Consider the following 17,946-nt stretch of genomic DNA (forward strand, 5'->3'; position numbering starts at 1 on the left):
AACTTTTCTACAAATCTGATACCGTCCTAAAAAATGTCTATTTTAAAAAAATCAACTAAGAAAATGTGCACACACCCTGCGTGCTTCTGATTACTGTGCCTTCTGTCCCCAGTCTCCCTGCCCAGTCCTACCCAACCCTGCTGTTAGGAGAACCTGAGCCTGCCTTCTCATGGTCTAAGTTACGAGAACCACTGACAAGTGCTAACCTAAGGAGGGATGTGGTTAGATTAGAATTTTAAGTGAACACCCTGTCCTCTGGGTGATGAGTGGATGGCAGGGTGGGGGGAGATAGAGAGCAAGAAAGACCAACTGCAAGGGTGTTGCAACAGTTCAGGTGAGAAACAACTTCACGACTTGTCTTGATCCTTAATGGGGGTAGGGAAGAGGAGGAAGAATGAGGAATGATTGTGAATACACACATGGCAATGGCAGTTTTCTTAACTCAATGAGAGAACACCTAAGGAGGAAACACAGTGAGTGTTGCTGGGGTTGGGTGGGGAGGAAGGAATGCTAAGTGCCATGTGTTTGGACAAATGGAGGCAAGATGGCACAGTTCCGGGTTCTTCACCGTCAACTTTTCCGCGCCCCGGAAAGACATGGGTCGACTGCGCAGGCGCAACCCGACCTCCGACGGAGAAGAACCGGAACCCGCCTAGCCATGCCTACCGCCCCGCCCCCGACCCGCCTATGTCCCGCCCACTGCCCACCCACTCCCGGGCCCAGGACATAAAAGCCCCTTCCGGGTGGGCGCGCCCCCGTGCTAACTTCCTTGACCCCTGCTCCTGTGCTGACGCAGGAACCTCGCTGAGAACACGGGAGCGACTTCGTCGGCCTCCACCACCGGAGATGGATGAAACTCGCTCCCTCCTTCACATTGGCTTGTAAATAAAGTTTTTTTGCCTTGCCTACTTGCCTTTTCTCTGGCATTTGCTCTGGGGGTCGCATTAAAGCCAATCACCATGCTGATCGATTAAACTTGAGCGTCTCTGGACACTTCAGTAGGGAAGTCCCTGATATATCCTCATGTGCCTGCAGTAAAATAGCTTCGAATAGCTTGATACAGCCTGCCTAAAATGCGTTGGTTAAATAGTTAAAAGTGAACAATTTGAAGAATTAAAGGCAGTGCTTTTCCCAGGAAAGGAGAGTCCCAGGTCCTGATATGATTGATGGCAGTAAAGGCTATGGAAATGTCAGGGAGCCAGGTAGCAGGAGCGTGACACCTGCAGTGACTGGGTCTGTATTTCTCCAGCTTAGTCAGTAGTTTTGACTTCCGTGACTGCTGCTGGCCCAACCTTTACTTCCTTTAATAACGCTGTCACTTTCCCTCAGAGATGATCTGGAACACCTCTTCTCCCCACCTTGCCCAAGTCTACTTCTATTGCTTTTCTAAAGTCTTCCTCAGTCAAGCAGGCAGACCATAAGACTTTTGGAAATAATGAGATTTTCTAAGAGAGAAAACCCAAGCAGAAGAGCCTGGAAATGTTTCCAAGGAAGAGACTAGAACCCAGAAGGAGCCCCCAAGCTTTCCTAGCATCTTCCCAGTCCCTCTCCTGAGAGGAGCTGAGTCAGGAGCAGAAGTGTACAGTGGGCTCTGCCAGGGATTGGGTGTGGTGTTGTGGTGGAAGGTAGTGTTGGACTGAGATGCAACCAGAACAACGTATCCCCTTTTCATGGCTGGCAAGTGTTGTTTTCAAGTGCATTAAGTGAAGCTGATTTTGTTTTTGTTTGATTTGGGTTTTGTTTCTTTCTTAGGAACTGTTGGATCTATTGAGTGGTTTGGGGACCAAAATTTTAAAAGGGTCAAGATATCTGTCCTCCTTTGAGAATAGGCCATAGGAGTCTCTTGCAGCTATTGACCCATACACAGGTTTTTATGTGGTGAGAGAGAAGAAAAGGCTAAAGAGAATGTAGGATCCCCAGACTCCCAGGATTTATTATGAATTATTGTACACACTCACTGATTCAGCTTCAACACTGGGGAAGTAAGGATTCCTATAGTAACAATAGTCCCTCAAGTAGAGGCTCTGCTCACCTGAGGTTGGGATTGGGCTCATTGGGGGTGGCACGGTACAATAATTACCTCTCTCCCACCCCCACCCCATTAAAGAGACATGTAGAGGGACAGAGTCAAGTTCACAGATGAGATGGGCCACCTAGGGGACCCGAAATAAGTGGGACCAGTGGCTCTCTCTTCCCTTGTATGAGATGATCTAAGGGCCTCTGGACTGCGGGTGGTTATTTATGTTTGAGTGGCCATTGCACCTCCTGCTTCTGCTGCTGCTGCTGCTCTACAGGAAGAAATACTTCTCCCTTTGTGAGCAGGGCTGGTTGGATGTCTTGGATCTGGCCTGGAGCTGGGGCAAACACGGGCTGTTCCAGCTGCCCCTCCTGCTGCTTCAGATGTTTTAGTTGTCCTTCCTGCTGCTCTGGGTGCTCTAGCTTCTTTTCCTGTTGCTCCAGGTGCTTTGGCTGTCCCACCTGCTGCTCTGGGAACTCCAGCTGTGCCTCCTGCTTCTCCAGGTGCTTCAACTGCCCCTCTTCCTGATCTGGGAGCTCCAGCTGCTTCTCCTTCTGCTCCAGGTGCTTTGGCTGCCCCACCTGCTGCTCTGGGAGCTCCAGTTGCCCCTCCTGCTGCTCCAGATGCTTCAACTGCCCCTTCTGCTCCTCTAGGTGCTTCAGCTGCCCCTCCTGCTTCTCCAGGTGCTCCAGCTGCCCCTCCTGCTGCTCCAGGTGCTTCAGCAGCCCCTCCTGCTGCTCCAGGTGCCCCTTCTGCTGCTCCAGATGCTTCAGCTGCTCCTCCTGCTGCTCCAGGTGCTTCAGCTGCCCCATCTGCTGCTCTGGGAGCTCCAGCTGCACCTCCTGGTGCTCCAGATGCTTCAGCTGCCCCTCCTGCTGCTCCAGGTGCTTCAGCTGTCCCTCCTGCTGCTGTGGGAGCTCCAGCTGCACCTCCTGGTGCTCCAGGTGCTTCAGCTGCCCCTCCTGCTGCTCCAGGTGCTTCAGCTGTCCCTCCTGCTGCTCTGGGAGCTCCAGCTGCCCCTCCTGCTCCTCCAGGTGTTTCAGGTGCCCCTGCTGCTGCTCTGGGAGCTCCAACAGTTGCTCTTTCTTCGTTCCCAGTTGCTCATCTCTCTTGACTAGCTCTTGATCCAGTTGCTGGTCTAAGAGCTTCTTCTCATCTTCCAGCTGTTCCTTTAGCTGCTGATCCCTTTGTGCTTTCTCCTGCTTAAGCTGCTGCTCTGGGTTTTCTGCTTTCTGATGTTCCTCATGCTGTTCCCAGTGCTGTTGCTGCAGCTTCTGCTTCTGTGGCTCCTGCTGCAGCTGCTCACATTCTTGCTCAGGCACTCTCTTTACAATAGTCACGTGCTTTTCCTCTTGCTTTGATGGGACCTCCACTGGAAGCTGGACAGACACCTTCTGGCATGGAGGAGGCAGGGGAGTTGGCTGCTTCATTTGCTCCTGCTGGGTGTTGACTGGAGGAGGAACAGTCTTGAGGAGCTCCTGACTGAGGACAGGGGAGAGGGTCTCTGGCAGTGTGTGTTGCTGAGACATCTTAGAAGCTGTTGTCAACCTGAAAGATAGAAGAGGTCTGATGCACAGGCTGAAGGCAAAGGAAGTAGATGAAACCTTGGAAATCTGCAGAAGTACATGATTTTTTAGCATCACCTCTTCCCTTGGGCAGGGTACTGTCCTACCACCTCTAGACTATCATTTCCCAAAAGCAGCAGAGAGTGAAAGGTGGAAATAGAGAGAGCAGGAAAGGTCCTCCTAGGAGTCTTCTTGTTCCCAGGTGAGAGCCAACAAGGCAATCTGTCTGCCAGGCTGTTCTGCAAGGGTGGGCCAAGTGCCAGTTCACTGTCTGCTCTTGTCTAGTCCTTGTGTCCACCCTCATCGCTCCACTGACCAAGGAACAGTGATGTGTTCTGGGATTATATCACAGTGAGGAGTAAGACCTTAGGGAACGAAATGTCTCTTGGAGAACACCAAGTCCTAGAAAACCAATAGGCTGTGCCAGAGAGGATCCAAGAGGTCATGGTGTGAGCTCCAGACTGGAGACACATGAAATACTCTGGACCTACATCTCCCATTGGAATGCTGTGTGTTTCTGGGCAAGTCACTTAGTCTCCTGGGACTTGGATTTCACCTATGTAAAGCCAGCAGGTTGGCCTATTCAACCCCAGGGCTCCTTTCTCTCCTGACCTTCTGAAGATTAGTTGCAGTCCTGTTGTCTGGGGTGGGGCTAGCGGGAGCTGGGAGGTTGCTGAGAGTTGGAGCTTGTTCTTCCAAGACTTATACTTCTAAGTTGAGTTTTCCTGCCCCAGCTCTGCCTAGGTTTCTCCAAATAGAAAGGTTTCCATATCCTGCCATCCCTTCTGTGCAGCATAGCCAAAAGGTAGAAGCTTTTTCCTGAACCCCTCCCTCCATAAAGAAGGCAAAATGATGGTCAGTCAAAAACCCAAGAGATTTAGGAAAGAAATTGACTGCTACTCCCCTCCTCCCTTCCATATTTCTCTCTCACACACAACTCCAAAAATATGGTCACAAGAAAAGATGGGACATAGGATGATTACTCTCTGTTCTGTACTTTTGTGCCAAGGCACTTTTCTCTCAGTACGCTGACCTGAGACCCCCTAGAATGAAAGTCCAGCTGAATCCAGCCCCAGATCAATGCCCACCCCCACCCAGGCTGCCCACTCCCACGTCGTATGCTGTTGGAGGTCCCAAGTCCCAACCCTGGTTCTACCATCTGACACTTACCAGACTCACAGTAAGGCTGAGGCAGAGGCTTTGGTGGAGTGCTGAGCTGAGCAGGAGTCAGGGCACTCTTTATATCATTCCCCAGCCTGGCCTCCCTCCAGGTTGAAGGTGATGGACAGGTTTCACCACTTTAGTTGGTCAACTTCCTCTAGCCCCTTCCTGACTCACCACAGGCATCTTAAGCAGCAAACCCTTCAGGGCCCCATTTCCCAGGGACGCACAGCTCCTGCCTGGCCAGAGGATTCTGGGAGCTCAACTATTCCTGTGATGCTTTTATGACCTGGGCACAGGGAACGGAGTGAGGCATCCTACTGTTTTGTGACCTTAGTCAAACTTCTGCTCCAAATCTCATTTTTTCCACTTTCACAATGAGTTTGTTCTCATTATTAGGCTGAAAGATTCACTTTCAAGGGCATGAAATGGAAAGTTTTGTGTCTTTCAGGGATGTCCAGGCTGGGTCATATGCTTTGGAGATAGAAAGAGTCACTTCCCATGAAGGGATGGTATTTCTGGGGTGTTCTCTTGAGTCACAAGCCCATCCTCTCTCAGAATATATTTTTAACTCAATTCTGTGTGGAAATAAACTCTGTCTTTGGTGGGAGAGTCTGACTTTAGGCCAAGTAGAGTCAAGTAGAAGACTTCTAGGAGTCCTCTGCTGCTGCCACTTGCTGCCCAACCTCCATGCCCGAGGCTGCAATTAGAGAAGTTCTCAGGAATGCCATGCTCACAAGAACTCCAAAGCATGGCCCACTCTAGGCAAGGAACAGGACTGATTATACACAATATAAAAATAGGTATTGTTTTTATAATGACAAACCAAACAACTTTCTTAAGTACTTTTTTAAATGCATGAAGGTATAAAGATCATAATCAAATTCATTTCCTGTTCTAAACCATACTCTAGAAATAGCCTAAGAAATCTTTCAGAGTGGGGATTTGAGCACATCTCTCCCCAGTGCCAACAGTGCACCAGCACACTTGAAATAACATCCAAACTCATTGCTGTGGTTTAAAAGGCCCTGGGTACCTGGCTTCTGCCTTCCTCTGGGGCCCCAATTCATGCCAATCTCTCCCTAAGGGGTATATCCCTGCCTCACTGAGGGCCTTTGGTTCTTGAGATGAACCCAGAGCTCTCCACCTGGGGGCTTGGCACCTGCTCTCCTTCTGCCCACAGGCACCTCCCCAGGTCTCTGGCTCTTTTATGCCTTTCAGCTTCAGTATCAATGTTGGGGTTTGTCAGAGATCCTTCTCTGTATACCAGATCTAAAGGATTGGTACTTCATTTCACTTGTAACAGTCTAGAGTTATTTTATTTGCATTTGTTCACTTGTTTATTATCTATCTCTTCCACTGGAAAATAAGCTAAGAGCAGGGTATACCCGATATGTTTTCCACTGTTCCCCTAGAACCTATCAAAACCACTGCATATAATATGTGCTCTACAAGTATTCAGTGAAGAACAGTGAATCTTCCCACCCGAAAATAATGACTATTAAACATTTTAGTGTTGATCAATGTTTATATGTGTGTGTCTGTATGTATGTGTAAAAACAAAACTGATTTATTTCTTCCCCTTCTTTTTAATGGTTGGTTAATAGTTTATTATATGGACATCATTCATTTAAACTCTCTTTTTTACAATCGAATCCAAAAAGAAGGAATTATAAAGACAATACGCAGCGGGGCTAATTTTGAGAAGTGTCTTGATTCCCCATAGTTTTCCTGACAGGCACCTTTCTCTTAATGCCAAGTAAATCTGTTTAAAGCGCTAATTTTGTCATATTCCTGGATCATGTCTAAAAAGACAGATGGAGGACTCACAAGGGACCCTTGGTTTCTGCAATGCTATCATCTCCTCATGACCTCTCTGTTCCCTGAGCCCACCCTGGGACCTCATATTATTTTTCCCATAGAACAGGGACTGTGCCATTTTCTGGGGCAGAGGAAGCACAACCCACTCTGCCTTGAAGAACTAATCAAGCATCCTTACTTCGGCACTGATGCCCTTGTGCTCTGCTGCTGACCTCATCTGGGGGAAATCTGCCTCTTCCCAGCCCGTGACAGTCAGTCCAGGGCAGCAGACTGGGATCAAGGAAGTCACACCAGTCTTATGGGTTAGCAGGGGCTCAGTATCTGCCAGATCTGCCTCCCGCCCTCTGACTCACGGCATAATAAGAGTCTTAAGGAGAAGATGGTATGTGCGAGCCTTTGACCGTTGGGCAAAGCTAGTGTATGGGAAAGAGGGCAGTGGATAAAACTGAGGGAGTGTGTGTGTGTGTGTGTGTGTGTGTATGCAAGGGAGGGGTTGGGGAGACCTCAATATTCTAGGGCTGAGAAGTCTCATATTCTGCCCACAGGTTGCCCATTTGGGAGACAGGCATTCATGTATATGGGGGAGGTTCTTTCACTCCCCGTCTGAATGACCTCATAAGCTCCAGGTCCACATGACAAGTCTGGGTAACTGTCCAATCCCCACCCAACATAATGAGGATGAGCTCATATCCCATGACACATGGAGAAGCTTTGGCCCCAGCTCTGCCCCAACCCAAGGATGCCCTGACTATTTCAGATTTGGAGGCAGAAACTGGCTGGTTTGTCTCTCTCCTGAGTGAGGCAACCTATTTGAACTGTTGCTTAGTTGTAGGGGGCAGAAGAAATTGGTCATGGTGATTCACTGTCCTGTGGGGAGGGATGCTGAGGACAGCTCTTAGCAGGTTGCCATAGAGGTCGTGACAGATGGTCCTGGAAAGTGACTTGGGCCAGAAAATCGTGTATTCTTGTCTTGGATAGCCATGCCTTGTCTGCTTCCCGGTATGGCACTGCCCCATGCTCTGAGGCTGCTAGCCTCCTCTCCCTCTCACAGGCCTCCTTCTCTCCCCAGAGCACTGTCTCCTACATCAGCGGCTCTCGGTCTGCAACGTGCACTAGTTGCCTCCCCACACACATTTTTTTTTTTTTTTTTTGAGACAGAGTCTCACTCTGTCTCTCAGGCTTGAGTGCAGTTGTGCAATCTTGGCTCACTGCAACCTCTGCCTCCCCAGTTCAAGTGATTCTCCTGCCTCAGTCTCCTGAGTAGCTGGGACTATAGGCATGCACCAATATGCCCAGCAAATTTTTGTATTTTTAGTAGGGGTGGAGTTTCACTATGTTGGCCAGGCTGGTCTCGAAATCCTGACCTCATTGTCCACCCGCCTAAGCCTCCCAAAGTGTTGAGATTACAGGTGTGAGCCACTGTGCCTGGCCTTCCCCACAAAGTTTGAATCCTCCCCGTCTTTCTCCATTGCTTCCTAGGACTGACTTTGGCTCTTCTCTCACCTTTTGTGTCTGTCTGCTGTTCAAGGAAGGGAGATGAGACCAAGAAAGGGCCAAGAGGGCTGACTCATCCTTTCTAGGCTTCTGGGTGGATCTGTCTGTCCTGACCTGCTTTCCTCTCTTTTTTTTTTTTTTTTGAGACGGAGTCTCGCTCTGTCGCCCAGGCTGGAGTGCAGTGGCCGGATCTCAGCTCACTGCAAGCTCCGCCTCCCGGGTTTACGCCATTCTCCCGCCTCAGCCTCCCGAGTAGCTGGGACTACAGGCGCCCACCCCTCGCCCGGCTAGTTTTTTGTAATTTTTTGTAGAGACGGGGTTTCACCGTGTTAGCCAGGATGGTCTCGATCTCCTGACCTCGTGATCCGCCCGTCTCGGCCTCCCAAAGTGCTGGGATTACAGGCTTGAGCCACCGCGCCCGGCCGACCTGCTTTCCTCTCTTACATCTTCTTATAGCTTTCTCTCCTGGGCCTGTTGGATCACTGGATCTCAATCACCAGTGCTGGCCTTTGCTCTTGGATCTGAGAGCTCTGGAAGGACAGTCAGCTCTGCTCTTGGTGGCAGCAAGAGGAGCAGAGGTGTAAAGGCTGTCAGTAGTAGAGAAAAGAGACACTCAGTGTCCCCTTCTCCAACTAAAGGAAATTTCCTCCCCTTTGGGCTCATTGTTGGGGAAATCACATTTTGTACAGTTGATTCTCTGTGCCAGAAGACAGCAGAATGTCTGAGATGGAAGAATCCTCAGAGAATGCATGGGAAATGCCTTGCACTGTGCCTGGTGCATAAGAGCTTCTTTATTTATCTAATAATAACTAATAATAATAACTTAAATTCACAATACGTATATTCATAGAAACAGAAAGCAAACTGATGGTTGTCAGGAAGTGAGGGGAGGACAGAATGGGATGTAGCTGCTAAAGGGGATGATGAAAATGTTATAGAACCACATAGGGTTGGTGGTTGCATAATATATGAATGTACTAAACACTACCGAATTGTTCACTTTAAAATGATAACTTTATGTTATATGAATTGTACCTCAATAAAAAAAGAAGTAATGCCTTTGCCTAATACCAGGTCACAAGGTAAAGTTGTTAATATAATTGATGCATCCATTCAACCAACACTTACCGAGCCTCTACTATGTGCAAGGCACTGGAGATAGGCTTATGAATAGAAAACACACACAGTCCCTGCCTTCAAGTAGTTTAAAATGTAGGTGTTCCTTATTATATAGGAGCTTCTTAACACACATATGCCTACTTCCCACCATTGGGGCTCATCTGTATTCTGACAGGAATTGAAGTCTGGAGAGAACATGAGTTGTCCAAGAGCCTACAGCGAGGCTGTGATAGAGCTGGTCTGGAATCCATGTGTCCTGACCTCTAGTCAGGGTCTCTCCTCCCCATCAGGCTGCCTTACTAGGTGCTTGAGCATCTGATGGCTGTGACAGGTTGCACTAGGTGACTTCAAAGACACATTCCAGCTCTGTGAGTCAGTCACTTACCCCAACATGGCCAGTTCTGGGTTTTCTGGAGGGAGTGCCAGTTTTCTCTGGCTCTCATTCAGCCAAAATGCCCTTGGGACGACCCTCGTTGGTCCTGGGAATAGGGAGCTCCACTTCCTGGCTGGGTCTGGTGTTTGAGCTTATTTCAGCCTAATCCAATCTGAAAGAATGTTACTGTTCAATGGTGGGCACTGACTTTGCCGTCAGACAGGCCTAGGTTTGAATTGCACCTGCATGTCTTTTAATCTGGACAAGATATTTCTTACCTCTGTGAATTTCAGTTTCCTTGTCTGTAAAATGGGGATACTAACAACTCCTTAGAATTCTGTGAGAATTTGGAGAGGCAATATATGTACTTAGCACATAGGTTGTACTCAGGAAGTTGGCTGTTTTATCGTTGGGGGCCATTGCAAAGGTTGCTGGTGGATTACAGTATGTTACCTACCTAAAGATAGTTTTAAGGATGTAAGTTATTTAAAGTACACCAACTTTAACTAACTCATTTTGCCCATGAAAAACATGAAGCCCCACAGTCACACAGTGCATGGGAGTAGTGTGGGGAGGGGAGCAAGGTCACCTCCCTTCCCATTTGCTGCTCCTTCCAGTCTGCTGCTGCTAGGCCTCAGGTGACGATTCAGCCCAGGATGTGAGACTCTGTCTTGTGCTTTGATGACAGCCTATGTGCACTGAGTGTGCTCACATGAGTGGGAATCATGGGGACATTAAGGTGGCTTTGCATTTCTAGAGAACGATGGTACATGGAGGGGCCCGGGATCTGCATGGGCAGAGGATAGACAGTGGTTTGGAACAAAATTTTTATCTGGAAAAAGGAATATAGTAATAGAGTGAGGAGTGTACATACAGTCACAGCCTATCAAGTCAGAGATAGAAGGTAGGTTTCAGCCAAGCACATGCAATGGAGATGACAGGAAAATTACCATGTGGGGTCAGACCTCACAGGGCTGTGTGAAAAAGAAGGCAGGGCTGTGAGGAGCACAGCTTGGTTGGGGGCAGCCAGGAGTGGCAGGGCCCTTGGGTGCAGGGAATGGGGGAGGGACATTTCAGAGGGGAGAAAGAGACAGTCACAGAACAAAAGGGGAGCACAGGGACCAAGTCCAGCCATGAAGCCTCCCTCCAAAGTGTCCTCAAATGTCAGACAAGTAAATGTAAGGGATAAGGGATTTTCCAGGACTTTGCCCAGCTTTCTGATTTATCACTCCCCACTCCTTCTTTCTCCCTTGCTAATTAGAGAGTGGTGGGGGACACCTGAGCCTGCATTAGCTGCCTCTTGAGAGGCATAATTGCTCTTACAATTACTCCTAAAAGCAGTTGCAGAGGCCACTCAGATGCATGTGCTTGAGCGTGTGCATGCATGTGTGTGTGGTGTGGGTGTGGGGGTATGTGTGTGTGGCTCGTGACTTTACCAACATGAGTGAGCTGCCTACATTTTCCTGCCTGGCATGGGCCCTGGTGAGCCGCCCATGAACTAGTCTGTATTTATGGACAGTTTGTCACAAAGCTATCTGACTGCTCCAGGCCACTAGATGAGTTGGTCTGTTCCAAAGTAGAAAATAGTGCCTATCTCTCCCTCCCTGAGACACATGTCCTCTGCTTGCTGTCTCACATTAAACTAGGTACCAATGCTCAGAGTCAGGACATGTGCAGGTCTCTGGGACCTCAGCTGAGCCAGTGTTCTGGGGAGGGCCCTGGCCTATCCTCCCTGTCTGACAGGGAGATACAAACCCTGAACTCAGGATGCTCTAGATGTGGTAGAGGATCCTGATTCTGCCCTCAGGGAACTCCTAACCTTACAGACAGACAGGTGCAGAAACTGAGAGGTAGGTGCAATTCTGTGCCATGCCAAATGAGCACTCAACTAACTTTACATGGATGCAGGTATAAACAGAAACAGGGCTTGGGAAGTCTCCCTGGAGAGAATGCAGAGGAAAGTGCAAAGGGAACAGGTCTTCCAAACCTGCTGTTTGCTAGACACCGTACATCAACTCCCCATTCACTCTCACGTAATAATCCTTTATGCTTTACAGAGGAGGAGCTGAAGCTCAGAGTAGTGTAGCAGCTGGCCAGTGCTCCCAAAGCCAGCAGATTGATGAAGCTTAAGTCCTTGTGCTCCCAAGCCACCCTCTCCACTGGGGGCAGAGATGTCCACCAAGTGTGATAGACACTGAATCCTGGTATGCCCCAGTAAGAGAGAGCCCAGGGCTTCCATAGGGCATGACAGGACAAGCTGCAAGTCAGAAGACAGGTAAGCTGGAAATTGCTGGAGTAGCTGCAAAGTTATTTTCCTGCCACTCAGGTTTTACTAGAAAGCCTGCTTGGGGTGGAGCGGGCAGGAAGCGGGGAGGGCCCATTACCTCTCATAGGCTAGTACTTGCATGCTCAGCTCCAGCTACCCTTCCTTCTCCCCATACCTCTCCTACCTCTGCCAGGAGCCCTAGGCCCAGTAACCCCAGGGCCACCTCTCTACCCTGCTTAGAGTCCAAGTCCGGGGATACTAGTGCTGGAGGGGCCTTCAGGGCATGGAGAGTGTAACCCTCGCTTTACAGAGGATGATATAATCTCAAGAGGAGAACACAGAAAGGCAGGGCAGATCTCCAAGTCCCAGGTCTGTGGATCTTGTGCTTGCCATCATTCCTGTCTGCTAGAAATGCCTTTCCTGCCTTCTTTCCTATTGGTTGATTTTTTATTCAACTGCTGTTTCTTGAGAGCTTCTTTGTGTGCCTGTGTTCTAGGACCTAGGGTATAGCATCCACCAAAACAGGCAAAAATTCCTGCCCTGCTAGAGCTTTCATTCCAGAGGGGGTTGGAGGAGTTATACAAAATAAACACACACCTGAAATATAAATCAAGGTATGTAAAATAAACACATACCTGAAATTTAAATCAAGTTAAATGTTCAGAAATTCTGTGTAGAAAAATGTAGCAAGGAAGAGGTTTACCAAGTGCTGGAGGAGGGCGATGTCATTTATTTTAAATGGGGTAGCCAGGGAAGGCCTCACACAGGAACCTGGAGAAAACCAGGAGGTCAGCACGAGGATGAGTGCAGGGAGGTCAGCATGAGGATGAGTGCAGGGAGGTCAGCATGAGGATGAGTGCAGGGACAGGGCACAGCATAGGCAGCATCCTGGAGGCAGGAGTGCTCTGGAACCAGTAAGGAGTCTGGTGTGGCTGGGGCTGAGTGAACAAGGGAAAGAGTTTTGAGAGACAAGGCTGGAGGCTTGGGTAGAGGTGAGTAATGGAGAGAAATCATGTAGCAACTTTACCTTTATAGTCAATGAGATGAGAAGCCGCAGATCAGTGACATTATCTGACTTAGTTTTAAAAGGCTCTCTCTGGCAGGGGTGGAAGCAAGTTGAACTCTTAGAGGAACTGTAGGAATTTAGTGATGGCTTGGAAGTAGGGTGGTAGCAGTAGAGGCAGAGAGAGGTGAGCAGAATATAGATACGTTTGGATCCTAGAACCAATAAGACTTGTATCTTACAAATAAAATAAGATATAAAATATCAGTGGGAAACAACCTGAATGACCATAAGGATTCATTAACAGAGATGGGGAAGACCACGGGTGGGGCTGGTTTTGTTTTGTTTTGTTTTGGTTTTTTTGAGATGGAGTTTCACTTTTGTTGCCCAGGCTGGGGTGTAATGGCATCATCTCGGTTCACTGCAACCTCCGCCTCCCGGGTTCAAGCGATTCTCCCGCCTCAGCCTCCTGAGTAGCTGAGATTACTGGCGCACGCCACCACGCCTGGCTAAGTTTTGTATTTTTAGTAGAGACGAGGTTTCACCATGTTGGCCAGACTGGTCTCAAACTCCTGACCTCAGGTGATCCACCTGCCTTGGCCTCCCAAAGTGCTGGGATTAGAGGCATAGCCACTGTGTCTGGCTGACGTGGTGGTTTATGGAAAAGGTCAGCAGCTTGACCTTTAAAACATGTTAAGCTTGAGACATCTATTAGACATCCAAGCAGAGTTGTCAAGTAGGCAGTTAGAGATACTAGTTGTGAATTCAGGAAGAGGTTTATGCTGTGGAAATACATTTGGAAATCATCAGTACATAAATGGCATTTGAAGACATGAGCCAGGATGAAATCACCAAGGGAATGAATATGGAGAGGAAACACACGAGGCTCAAGCATGATCGCCTGAATCACTCCAGCGTTGAATGATCAGCGAGATATGAAGAAAAAGTTCAGGAAAATTGAGAAGGGAAAGAGCAGACAGAGAGTTAAGAAACACGGTAGGATAATGTGGTGTTCTGGAAGACAAGTGGTCACATTGCCAAGGAGGAGGGATGAACAGTGAGGAAAATGCTGTACAGATATGTGGAATCTAATAAAGTCAAATTTGTAGAAGCAGAGAGTAGAGCAGGGGTTTTCAGGAACTGTTGGGGGGAGCTGGGGAAATGGGGAGATGTTGGTCAAAGGGTACAAACTTTCAGTTCTAAGATGAACAGTTCTGGGCATCTAAGGTACAGCCTGAGTCCTGATGGATGTGTTAATTCATTTGATTGTGGCAATTATTTCACAACGTGCACATATGGCAAAGCATCACATTGTACAGCTTGAGTATATAGAATCTTTGTCAATTAAACATGTTTTAAAAGATAAGGACTAAGAATACCCATTGGATCGGGCAACACAGAGGCCATTAGTGACCTTGACACTGGCAATCTAAGGCAGTGGTGAGGATGAAAGCCAGATTGGGGTGGATTCAAGAAAGAATGAGAAGAGAGGGCTTGGGAACAGCGAGGATAGAGACCATTGTTAAAAATATTGTTAAGAGAAGCAGATAAATGGGGCAATAGCCAGTGCTGACTCTATTTCTCCAGCTCCTTGTAAACTCTGCTCATTACCCCACCCTTCCTCCCCAATAAAGCTGTTACTGACACACCAAATCCCATGATGCCCTGACTGTTCCACAACCCCTGTTCATTTCCACCTCACCTCCCCACTCCTCAGCTCCTACTTGTGGAGGGTTTGGATCCAGCCTTGCAGTTTTCCACTTGTTCTCTGTTTCTGGAGAGCTCGGCTGCAAATATCCCAGTGAATTACTTCTTTATGTCATTCAGATCTCTATCCAAATGTCAATTTTCTGAGATAGCTCCTTTAGCCTCTCTAAAATATTAGGTTGGTGTGAAAGTAAGTGGGGCTTTTGTGTTGTTGAAATTTGCCATTTTTTATCGGAATACATTCTTGAGTAAATGTGGTTATGTTATACATCATTTTAATGCACACTTCTCACTTGATGTTTTTGCTAATGACTTATTACTTTCTGTTTATTTTATATTTATTTTAGACTTGGAAGTGATGTTAGACAAAGGGAAATTCAAGCAATTTTCTTATTCAAGTTCAAAATGGGTCATAAAACAGTGCAGACAACTTGCAACATCAACAGCACATTTGGCCCAGAAACTGCTAACAGACGTACAGTGTAGTAGTGGCTCAAGAAGTTTTGCAAAGGAGACAAGAGGTTTTGCAAAGGAGACAAGAGGCTTGAAGATGAGGAGTGTAGTGGCTGGCCGTAAGAAGTTGACTATGACCAGTTGAGAGGAATTATCCAAGCTGATTCTTTTTCAACTACACAAGAAGTTGCTGAAGAATTCAACGTTGATCATTCTATGTTGTTCAGCATTCGAAGCAAATTAGAAAGGTGAAAAAGCTCGATAAGTGCGTCCCTCATGAGTGAACAGAAAAAAAAAACCAGTTCTTTTTCAAGCATCGTTTTCTCTTATCTTATGCAACAACAATGAACCATTTCTTCATCAGATTGTGGCGTGCGAAGAAAAGTGGATTTTATATGACAACTGGTGACAGCCAGCTCAGTGGTTGGACCTAGAAGAAGCTCCAAAGCAGTTCCCAAAGCCAAACTTGCATGAAAAAAAGGTCATGTTCACTGTTCGGTGGTCTGCTGCCGGTCTGATACACTATAGCTGTCTGAATCTCAGCGAAACCATTACATCTGAGAAGTATGCTCAGCTAATTCATGAGATGCACCAAACCTGCAACACCTGCAGCCAGCGTTCATCAACAAAAAGGGCCCAATTCTTCTCTACAACAATGCCCAGCTGCTTGTCACACAACTAACACTTCAAAAGTTGAACGAATTGGGCTACAAAGTTTTGCCTCATCTGCCATATTCACCTGACCTCTTGCCAACCGACTACCACTTCTTGACAACATTTTGCAGGGAAAATGCTTCCACAACCAGCAGCATGCAGAAGATGCTTTCCAAGAGTTTGTCGAACCCTGAGTCACAGATTTTAATGCTACAGGAAAGAGCAAACTTATTTCTTATTGGCAAAAGTGTGTCGATTGTCATGGTTCCTATTTTGATTAATAAACATGTATTTGAGCCTAGTTATAATAACTGGAAATTCACAATCCAAAACTGCAATTACATTTGATTCCCTAGCCCATGCCCTATTCATCTCATTTTGGCACTCATCACTATTGGAGCTTGTGTTATTCGTTGTGTTCTTTCCTCCCTAGAATGTTAAGTTCATGAGAGCTGGGCCCTTGACTGTATTTGGCCTCTTGACTTCCCCAACACGTAGAACTGGCTTGATGCATAGTCTCTCCAATACATCTAATATGACACCTTTCTAAATGTTTGTTGAAGAAATGAGTACTCCTGTCAAAAAGATATAAATGCATTTTCCCATAAATAAACTTAACTTCTAATATGCAGTCACTATCCTTGATTGCAGAAAACAATGTACTCAACTCCTAGTAAACTCAGTCAACTCTGGCTTGCATGGACACCTCATGCAATGCAGAATCTCCTCTGCCACTCCTTTTCCCCTTACCAGAGATTCATTTAAGACTGCTTTGTGGAGAGCATATACTTTTAGATCCCTGCAATAAATCCCCAAAGCCTACTTAGAAACTTAAGAGTCTTTGTCCAGAGGATCCAGCTCTAGACCTTCCCCTGAGTAGTATGTGCTGCTGACTAGGTGGGATGGCTTCTGAGGAAGCTTCCTGTGAGAGAAAAGACGGGCTTGCAGTATTCCAGAATTTCATCTCCCTAAATAGTCTCTCCATTTTTTGGCAATGGTAATTATATGACTTTGTAAACATCCCTTTCTTCCCACTAATAACCCCAAGCTCCCAAGAACAAAGACAAGACCCAATTTTTTCCTGCTTCATCTGCCCTGGCACTTGGTTGGTGGGTTTCCTGTGCTTAGAGTTTCATCCCTTTATTCCTTTCCTCTGGTTCCGTGACATAAGAAATTACAACCATTCCTTACTCCTATTTCTAAGCAGCTTCAAGCAACTGACTAACTGGCCATGAGGCCAAACAGAAATGGGAAGTCTGCACGTAGGGATGAGGCAAGGAAAGGCAGGCCTGGCATTTCCACAGGCCCTGGATGGCTGATACAGCTAAGCCAGTCCAGCTCTCCTGAGGAGTCTGCCCTGTGCCCACCTCCAGGAGGCAGACAAAGGTGGAGGGGGAGGGGAGCTGCATCCAGGGGGTTTGCAGTGTGATTTTACATGAGGAAGGAGGAACATTTTGTCAGGCCAAGGCTCAAGGACCCGATCTTCTGTGTTTGACCTGGTATTGCAGCCCTCTTGGCCTTGCACAGCGCAAACATCTCTGCTATGTGAATCATTATACTGGTATTTTAAAATAGAATTTATATTTTTTTGTTTGAAATGAAACACAACCACTTCATCCAGTGCTTAACCAAGAAAAAATCAGTTGATCCAGTGTTGAGTGCGGGAGGAACTAGTTGTGCTGGACTTCCAGAGACACCTTTGTAACTTGAGTTTTCTGTCATTGAAATTATTCCCCTTTATACAAAGTGCTTCTTTGGCTTTCCTTCCCTCACTGCCCGCTGCATATAGCCTCTTAGAGCGGAGTGCATCACTGTCCTAATATTAGGGCTGCCATCTTCTGTTTCAGAAGCAGTTTGGCAGCTTTGAAGCTCTGTATCTCAGGGATCATCCATCCCAAATTTCAGTATTTATTTCCACCACACCATGGCTTCTCACTAGTATTTAGTGAAGGGTCAGAGAGCTTTCTTACCATGTATTTTAAAAGCCTCCAGCCCTATTCATAGCCTCCTGAGCCATTGCAGTTGCACCCAACCCACAACCAGATTTTGGTTGCACCCAACCCACAACCAGATTCATATCCACTGCAGCCTCAGCAAAGTGTACCTGTCTTTAGTTTTCACTCTACGAGGATGCAGTCAGGGAGGAATCCAAGGAGACTTCTGGAGAAAGGATATATGGGCAGGAAAGATTAGGTTGTTGGAGTTAGAAAAAAACGTGCTCCCTACCATCACAACACTTACACCTTTGTGTCTGCTTTCCTGTCTTGCTCTCTGAGCTGTAAGCATCACAAAACAGACTTTATTTATTTATTT

General features: G+C 47.3%; 1 protein-coding gene and 1 long non-coding RNA gene across 3 annotated transcripts; one reads left to right on the plus strand and one right to left on the minus strand.

The window, feature by feature from the left end:
* The first annotated feature begins 247 nt into the window (after positions 1-247).
* Positions 248-15,934, plus strand: LOC117075330. The gene is made up of 2 exons (XR_004433970.1): positions 248-334; positions 14,874-15,934. It is a non-coding gene; the product is annotated as an uncharacterized LOC117075330 (long non-coding RNA).
* On the minus strand, positions 1,909-4,813 carry IVL (involucrin). Of its 2 annotated transcripts, none has more exons than XM_033197597.1 (2): positions 4,753-4,813; positions 1,909-3,565 (listed from the first exon to the last, which is right to left on the minus strand). In XM_033197597.1, exon 2 carries the CDS (start codon positions 3,544-3,546, stop codon positions 2,236-2,238), a length of 1,311 nt encoding a protein of 436 aa, XP_033053488.1. In that variant the 5' UTR covers positions 3,547-3,565; positions 4,753-4,813; the 3' UTR covers positions 1,909-2,235. The 2 variants fall into 2 exon arrangements, with proteins under 2 accessions (XP_033053488.1, XP_033053489.1); XM_033197598.1 differs by lacking the exon at positions 4,753-4,813 and adding an exon at positions 4,195-4,476.
* Positions 15,935-17,946: the final 2,012 nt, after the last annotated feature.

This window comes from Trachypithecus francoisi, unplaced genomic scaffold, assembly GCF_009764315.1.
Source record: "Trachypithecus francoisi isolate TF-2019V2 unplaced genomic scaffold, Tfra_2.0 Lachesis_group5, whole genome shotgun sequence".
In the NCBI taxonomy this organism is placed as follows: Eukaryota; Metazoa; Chordata; class Mammalia; order Primates; family Cercopithecidae; genus Trachypithecus; species Trachypithecus francoisi.

Excerpts from the sequence above, each read along its gene's own strand:
- IVL (XM_033197597.1), bottom strand. The coding sequence starts at position 3,546 with ATGTCTCAGCAACACACACTGCCAGAGACCCTCTCCCCTGTCCTCAGT.